Below are 8,939 nucleotides of genomic sequence, written 5' to 3' on the forward strand. Positions count from 1 at the left end.
TTTGGGCTGGTATCGACAGTGCCTGAACACAGTACGAGATCGAGCTAACTTTGATCACCTCATTTATGCCTGGGGAACATGGATTTCTTTCATGGTAAGGGCTCGGCTGCTGTTGAATCCATGTTTGCGGGCACTGACTCACCAGAGACTTAATTGATGACGAAGTTAACCCCATTAAACATTCGCTTACAAGATACGAACAGGGAGATACGTGTTTATTAGGGTACGATAAGGCAAAGAGACGAGTACGCGCACACAAAATAAAAAAGGAGCCCATTCGAATACGATACAAATTTTAAACCTCGAGTTGTCAAAGTGAACTGAAAGAAAGTTGGAGGCGATGTCTCCTCTCACGGACCGGTGGCCAATAGTGTCTCGAAATATCACCTGAAGATACTAACTTGGTCGCGCAGTAGCTTCTGCCCAAGATAGCGCGTGACAGTCCAGTAAGGACCTAGGAAAGACCTCCTTTCAGTGGGTAGCGAATGGCCAGCTCACCAACTCTCACTGCTCTGCTGTCCAGCCGGCCGAGCTACAGAAGGAAAGGCAAGAGAGAGAAAAAGACGCCCCCTGGAGCTTACATGCAAGCAACAGGGGTCCTCGATGGGTTCATCATCTCCAATCAGAGACGCTTGCGGGCGCCGCGACCGACATGAGGCAGCACTCCAAGGGGTTAGAAACCAGGGGGCACAGTTTCGAGGCGGTGTTTTGGCGTCTGATGCCGCCAATCACACGAGGCCTTTCAGGGGATTGAAGCGTCGGATGTGATGGGAAAGGTGAACCCTTGTCTGTTTTTGTAACGGCCTGATCGGCGTTCTTTTTTCTGCAAGTGAGTTTTGGTGTCTTTGTGTGTGCTGTGCCTCGTCTTTGTTGTTGATGGTGGTGTTGGTTAAGCTTGTCTTTAACGTGTTGCTATATCTGGAAGACCATGTTCAAAGAGAGCGTGACACGTTGATATAGGATTCGTGAATTGTCACTACCTAGCTTACAGAGTACAGGCATTACACTGACCCCATAAACGAAACAACTGTGATGGTAGCGACTCTAGCGAGACATCGGAGATGACAACAGCCACCAACAAGGCATTTCTCTTATTTACGGATCTTTTGTTGTAGGTAAAGAATGGACCGAGTATCGTCAACATGTCAGCAAAGTCAAGGATGAGTGCCAGTCGCAATTAACTGATCCCAGTGAGAAACGACGATAGTTGCGCAACGGCCTTGGCCTGTCAATGTCAATGTCAAATTCGAACCCTGTCACGGATCGCCCGCTGTGGGCTACGTCCATGCAAAGCATGTCTGTGGTTGCTTTTTTGTCGTCATGGCCGGGGCTCATCAATCTGTTACTTTGTTCCTTGACGCTGTCCTCAGCTTTTTGCCCAGATTGATATGATACAACATCGTATATCTACTACTCTGTTCAACAACATCGGGGTCACCGCTAGCTTTGCCGTTAGCAGAGACGGATCTCCAGCTGCACAAGACAGTTATTGGCAATAGCTAGTCTACCTAGTTAGATACAGGGTCCTCCAAGTGGAGGGAACGGAGCTACCGCCATCCCGTCTTTTTTGGTTCAAAGCTGAGCTGCTGCTGAGTTACAGCCGTGTAGCATAATATTTCCTCCTTGTTTGAACTTGAGCTCATCTTTGTTCGGTATCGGCAGCTTTTTCTTTCATGCTTCACAAGGCCCCCTTGTCGGGACTACTCGATTCGTATTCTTTCCCCACGTTGAATGTTTCATCGCCGCGGGCCTCCTTGTCCGTTTTTTCCCATTTCAGTTCATCGGCCTTTAACCCTGTCCTGTTCTGTCCAGATCATCATTTAGGAATCATGAGGATCCCCAACACGACACGTGCCGAGTGAAAAGTAACGCGCTCTACCTATTTCTCAGGCGAACCGACCTCGGTCCCTTGTTCTACTGCCTAAATGGTAGGTATCTACTAGGCAGGTAGTTAAAATACTAAATTAGAAATCTTCATCTTTTTCACCGGCAAGTACGTGTTCTTTTTTATTATGAGTAATTCGGTGGCTTGTTTTTCTTCTCCCTTATTATGTTCTAGTAAGCTGCAGCTCTTAGGAGAACAAGACGTGGCGTAGCTTTTTGGAATGAGCTTTGATAGATTTGCATCGTGGACCCTTGTAATTATCGACAGAAGCCATTGAGAAACGAAACACTACTACGGATGCAAGTACCTACTACTACCGTAGCCACCAAATCAAGTTGACAAGCGAGGGTCATCCTGCAGGTACATGCAATACCACCACACGCACAAAGCAACTTTTCACTTAAAATCAGTGTCATCTCTGTTTAATTTCGGACGTCTGAGCCCTAAGGACCGTCTGTACACTAATAAATAAAGCTTGACAGACAATAGTAGATACTATCGGAGGGCTTTACGAGACAGGAGCAAGACCCCAAGAGTGCACTAAGCTTAGATTATAAGTCGACTACCCGCTCCGTTCCTTGACACTAGCCGTGTTTTAATATCAGAGACATGTCTTGCCCCCCCCTCGTTCCACTTGGCGAGTGCGTGCACGGAAGATATCTGAGTATCAAAGGAATGGGAATATCGTGTTGGTCGTGTACCATGTCCGAGTACAAATCCAATGTCTCTTTGTGGCACGTAAATTTTGTGTATACTACATATGTGTCAAAGTTAGAAATTCCATGCAGGTATTCTACTGGCGCTTGTGAATACATAACCAACACTGTATAACCTTTCTCGTTGTTCTCGTCAAACTCCTTAGTAGTGCATGTCCTGAAACCTACATACCCTCGGACCTTATTGCGGTGAAGAGTAGAGCTTCTCTCCTTGCAGCCAAACTAACGCGTTTAGCACGACCAATATTATCAGTTATCAGCCGCCTCTTACGCGCTTCACAACGGCGTAGCATCATCAACAGCCAATAATTGATCAACTCACTGTGCAGTCGCTTGCAGATGTGCAACCACCATATTAAAGATACGGCGCTTACCAAGAGCTTTTGTTTGCTGTTTTCTATTAGCGCTATGCGATCTGCGTGCACCCGAACAGTCTAGAGCTGTTCTTGTGATTCGCTTGTCTTACACTTGCAGCCGCCATCGCGGTTACGCCAGAACCATGAAGAGATGAGCCATTGATTCAACGAATTAGTTTACAATGTGACTTGGCAATTGATGATCAACACATGAAAAATGTAACTCGGACATAAGCTCTTGTCCAAATTCAGTTTTAACTGCATTTGTTGACGAATATCATTTTACGCAAAGTTACCCTACATCCGCCACCAACTTTGGTACCCTATCAGCTCTATTCCACCCCACCCATTAAAAGTTATCCACCACCACAGTCCTAGCACGGCGTAAAGATGGCAAAAAGACGAATCGGGAGGCGTTGGGATTGCTCCCGCCAGGGCTTGAACCTGAGACCTTCGCATCACTGAATATTCAGATTGAAGTATTAGTACGACGCTCTAACCAACTGAGCTACGGAAGCCAGCCGATTCGATGACTCAGCGGATGGCGGAATGAATCCATGAGCGGTGGTTGAATCTGCCGAGATTCTCCAGGAACCATGTAACTATCGTGAAGCCTGAAACTCTTTAGTTTGACCGTAGAACAAGCAGGGGCTCAAGAATTGTCCAAGCGGCATGTTTCGATATTTCGTATTTAAGATACGGAAAATCTTTTAGTAATCGGGATGTCCCATCATCTACCGGGGCAGATGTGGGAAACCACAGCATGGGATTTTTGATACGCACGAAACACAAAGCGGCAAACACAATGGCGCTTTTTAAACAATGCTAGCAATTGTTTCAGTCGAATGAGTCGCAGTTTTTCGTTATTAGTAGCAGGAGCTTGGACAAGCCTTGACTAAACTGTCGGTTTTGCTGCAAAGGGAAACCGGCGAACGGAGAAAACACATAGCTGCGAGGAGAAAGTGATATTAACAAAGTGAATTGCTTCGTGAGCTTGTTTTTTCATTTATAGTCTTTGTTCTTGTCTTGTCTTGGATTTATTCATCGAGGAATCGCAGTCCCTCTGCGTCTTTACCGTCCCTCATATCTATCGTGGCGTAACAAACCCTCATCACTACCCCCTCATCTCTATCATGTCGTGCATTCCATGACGCTTTCCACTCATCTTTCGTTCTTCCGCTTTCAGTTCCTTTCCTTCATGTCCATTTTGGTTCTGTAGGCATCCGACTCCGTCTCTTGCTTATTATGCCCGCTCGTTCTGGAACCCCCGACAAGCCAGGTGACACCAAACTACTACTACTGTCCCTACTACCGATCCCGTCTCGGCTGCCCGGCGCGCGGCCTACGTTCTCCTTATTGCTCAAGCTGCTGTCGCTGCGAGCACCCATACTTATGTCAGTGCGTGAGCTGAGAGCAGGACTGTTGCCGTTGGCGTTGATCCCGACAGCTGCCCTGGAACTGCTTGAGGTGACCAGTGATGTGCGAGGAAGACGACTCTTAACAGGAGCGAACTCGCCGCTGATACGTCGGGGGATACCGGTCGGTCCATCCCTACTTCTTGGCCGGTAAATCATTCCTTCTCGTTCTCGTTCAACGGCAGCCGATCGACGCGGACTGGCTGCTACCTCAACATAAGCATTGTTCGCGAGACTGGCACGGTTCCTGTGGGTGGGCGTTTGTGGGCCTGCCGATACAGATGTCTGCAAGCTGGGAGGCGTGTAGCTGTTATTCCGACGAGAACCTCCCCGTCTTGATGATGAAGAACTTGGCACAGCGCTGGCAGCACCCTCGCTTGGTCTCACGGTGGTGTCGATATTCGAACGCACCAATTCCGATGCGAGGTTGCGTACAAGAACAGCCGTGTCCTTCTCTGCTAACGTTTGGATAGAAGCCATGAGAGACCGCACTTGAGAGCTGTTGAGAGACCTTGTTCCATCGCCACTACCCAGGGGCTCGCATGCATCCATAATAGTTCTAACCAGCCTGAGGAGGTTAAGTCGGACAACTGCCTTCTTGTGACCCAATCGCTGTGCGATACCGGCAAACATTTCGGGCTTTGCCAGCGACGCTGCAACTGAAGGACTGAGGCGCAGCAACTTTAGTAGCGGTTCTAGTAGGTTGGAATCAAAGGCGTTGACTCTGTTGGTGCTGAAGCAGCTAATAATGGCGCGTGTGAAACCGCCATCCGCAAGATGAGACTCCACATTGGCGGTTTCCTCCTGGAGCCAGACTAGGATGGCATCGAGCGCAGTAACCTGCCAGTACTGATCTGTGAGTAATGAAACGTAAAAGTTGAGACCCTTGTTCTGCCACAAGAACCTGCGGCCTTTAGATCCCGAGTGCGCCATGTCACAGAGTATCGGGAGGGCAAATTCCTTTGGTGGGCGGTCAGTCTGCATAATTTTGAGAAGAAGAGGGATAATGCCATGGACGGCGGCGTCCTCTTGTCGTTCTTTGCTGAGACGGCAGAGATTAAACAAGGTGTTGAGGACCTGGTTAGAGATTTCGCGGAAGTGCGTCTGGCCCTTCTTCATACTGGAGCTAAGCAGATCGATCAGGAACTCGATGGCATCGGCTGAGTGTAGCGACTCTATCGTCGTCGAGAGCATAGAAAGGTTCTTTATGAACTTCAGCATCGTAATCTGGTGGATCGGCGTCATGAGACGCAGGTCCTTCAATACACTCTTCAATACTTGCCGATCTGCTATCACCTCCTTGACGTAGTTTTCTGCTTGGCTGAAGAGATAGAAAATGTTGACAATACGACCTTCAACGAGCTCGCCAAGCCCGTCCTCGTCCTCTTCATCTTCATCGACGACACGATGGAGGACGAGTGCCAACGGGTATAGAATCTTGCTTCGTGAGAAGATTCTGCAAAAGTCGTTCTTGGGAGTCGGCCCCTGAAGCTCAAAGACGTTCCAGATACCGTTGACCCCAATAAGAACAAGGTCACGAGTAGCGTCGTAGTCCTCATCGAGAAACTCAACCAGTACGTTCAGACCACCCGCAGACACAAACATTTGCAGTGTCAGTGTCGATGTTTGGTACATCTGGCGAACAAAAGCCGCCGCCTCAAGACGAATCTCGTCCGAATATTGTCTTGCAGCAAACTTGGTAATAATAGGAATACCACCAACGAAGCACAGGTTTTCCTGGATTTCAACATCATCCAAAATAATCTGGAGGGTTAGCAAATTACAGAGGTGCTGAAAACGGAGGAACTTACTGCATTGACGACCTTGAGAAGTTGCAGGATCATGTATTGTTTGCTTTTGACAGTACAAGGCTCCAGGATCTCAAGGATTGGCAACAGCCCGTGAGCACTGATGATAAGATTCTTGACCTCGCTGTTTTCCCAAAGTAAAGCAAGCTGCAACATGTCAGCGCTGGTCCCTGTCGCATGGTATGACAATCACTTACCAAATCTTCTGAGAACTCAGCCAGGGCATCATCACCCTCTGTCGTTTTCAAGGACCTCACTAGATCCTCCACCCTCACTGCTAACCTGGCATGTCGATCTCGGGCAATGTTGGCTTCCAAATCCATTTCATCCCAACCTGGATCCATATATGCAAAAGGATCATCTTCGTCCTCTTCGTCTCCCAGCCAAGAACTGCTTGACACACGGGACATAAGCATCAGGCCACCGTCCTCAGATCCCTTCTCACTTTCCTCTTTCTCCGCTATTGATGACTCAGGTCCGAAAACGTCGCTAAAATCTTCGTCGTCATCTTCTGCGAATTTCTGGATTTCTATCCCTGACCGTGTCCGTCGCATTGGCGCATCTGGAAGAACTGAGGGTCGCGATAACGGTTTCTTCTTAATGCTGCCTGAACTGGTTTCTTGCATCGACCTTGGCAACGACGTAAGATCGGATGGGTGAAACAGTTGTGGAGCATCGCTCTGTCGTGAGTTCTGTAATCATGTAAGCCTTTGTTCTCAATCTTGTCACGTTTGACCTACTCTTCTCACAGCCTGATTCATATTGTGAGTGAAAACATTGTCGTTGTCCACAAAGAGGTCTGAAAAGTCATCGACACTTTGTTCTCGGTACGCAAGATCCGGCCTTAACGGTAACTCGAACTTATTATTGAGATGGGATTTCGTAGGCGATTTGGTCCGGCCTCCGCCTACGGCCTTGCTCGTACTTGATTTGTTCCGGCTGTGCGCTTTGGCAGGCTCTGATGGTTTTGTAGATTTTCTTGGTGTTGGTCTGATGGTCTGCTCCTGGAGATCACTGCTGTCTTGCCATTGACCCAATCCCTTTATGGTCATTAACTCCCCTTCGAAGTCGTCGTCATATGTATTACTTTCGTTCCTCCCATCGTTTATTGAGGCGAATGCTTTTAACCGATCACTCGATAACAGACCTCCAAAGTTGTCTTGCGGCTTGAGGTGAGGTAGATGTAGTGCACTTGGTGAAATAGATGTTGCAAAATCGTCGTCCCAGTTGTCATCATCTGTGGCAGGGTTAGAACTTGGACTTGAGGCAAAACTAGCATTAAAGTACAGCATACCGGCTAATTCAGGCTTACTGAAAGCTCCAGCGCCAGGTCGAAGTTTTGCAAGCGATAAAGAACCCTTGGCAGGGGTTCCACCATGGAACCTTGGTGCTGAAGGCGTGGTTTCAGAGCCGAGAGATGCTCGGAGGTTGGGTTCTGAAGATTTTAGAGCTTTGTTCCATTGCTTGACTTCCTCAACGGCATCACTGAAGTTGGCCGGTTTTCGTGATACGGGAGCTTCGGTCCGGCGACATCCTGTGATCCAAGCATGACGAAGTAGTTTTCGAGCAGATACACGGAGGTTAGGGTCTTTTTGGAAGCATTGCATTAAGAAATCTCGGGCAGCCTGGTGGGATTAACAAGAAAGCATCTAAGGAACAAACTAATACTTACTGCAGAGATGCCCTCGGGTAGTGGGGGGTGGTCGTCGTTGACAATTGCGAACAGAGCAGGCATAGCAGCCAAGTTGTGATATGGAGGCTTGCCTTGAAGGAGTTCGATGACTGTGCAGCCGACACTCCAGATATCAGATGCAGAACTCGCTCCAGAAAGCTGAATGATCTCGGGGGCCATCCAATAAGGTGTCCCGACAACCTGTGCCTCTTTGTCCTGGCCACCAGCAAGCGTGCTGGTAGACACTCCGAAATCTGCGAGTTTCACTGTGCCATCTTTTGTAGTGAGAATGTTGGCGCCTTTGATATCTCTGTGTATAACACCCTGCTCGTGCAGGTACTGCAGTCCCTGTAAGACCTGCGTCATGTAAACCCCGACCAGATTCTCAGGAAATTTGCCGTACGCCTTGCAAATCGAGTGCAGGGAACCATTTTCACAGTATCTAGATTCTTTAGTTTCATAATTGTAAAAGGTAGCACAGAATCGTACTCAAGAATGATGTTAAGACAGTCATCGGATTTGACGAAACCAATGTACTTGACGATATTGTCATGCTACTATTATTAGCCTTCATAATCGATGCGCAGAGCGAATGTTCCTACATGAAGGTTCTTGAGGAGATCGATTTCACTCTAAACAATATTCACACATGTCAGCTTATTCAAATCGCATGGTAAAGCACAGGATAGCTGATTGGCAACCCACCTCGATCATGCGCAACTCACTCTTGGGCAGGTCAGCGAGTTTTATCTGCTTTACAGCAACTGCCTCCCCATTGCCCCAGTTGAAAGCTTTATATACGGATCCGAAAGCACCTTTCCCAAGGCATTCACCTAAGCGCTGAACAAAAAAAGTATGTTAGCTACCATTTTTGCGAAATCCTGCTCCCATCACGGCAGAAACCCGGCCGTTCAGGTACCAGCGACATCGGCAACAAGGTAATACGAACATAATCTTTTAGACCTGGGTCTTGTAGGGCAGAGCTCTCTCGAATCTTCTCTTTCCGTGAAGGTGTGCCAGGCACAGATCGCTCGCGAGAGGCCATGGCGGGACGGCCATTGCCATGGTACTGCCGCTCGGGCACCAT

At 48.2% G+C, this 8,939-nt stretch overlaps 1 protein-coding gene and 1 non-coding gene across 2 annotated transcripts; both read right to left on the bottom strand.

Annotated features, from left to right (window-relative positions):
- Positions 1–3,380: 3,380 nt before the first annotated feature.
- Positions 3,381–3,475, bottom strand: EDB82DRAFT_t67. Its single transcript has one exon. It is a non-coding gene; the product is annotated as a tRNA-Ile (tRNA).
- A 678-nt stretch (positions 3,476–4,153) lies between these two features.
- Positions 4,154–8,939, bottom strand: EDB82DRAFT_422419 (uncharacterized protein; the record flags this gene model as incomplete). The annotated part of the gene is made up of 8 exons (XM_065607613.1): positions 4,154–6,136; positions 6,184–6,327; positions 6,378–6,872; positions 6,921–7,417; positions 7,493–7,805; positions 7,853–8,340; positions 8,578–8,692; positions 8,772–8,939. The coding sequence occupies 8 exons, from the start codon at positions 8,937–8,939 to the stop codon at positions 4,154–4,156; spliced, it is 4,203 nt and encodes a 1,400-aa protein (XP_065465320.1).

Source organism: Fusarium venenatum (genome assembly GCF_020744135.1).
Source record: "Fusarium venenatum strain MPI-CAGE-CH-0201 chromosome Unknown EDB82scaffold_1, whole genome shotgun sequence".
NCBI lineage: Eukaryota > Fungi > Ascomycota > Sordariomycetes > Hypocreales > Nectriaceae > Fusarium > Fusarium venenatum.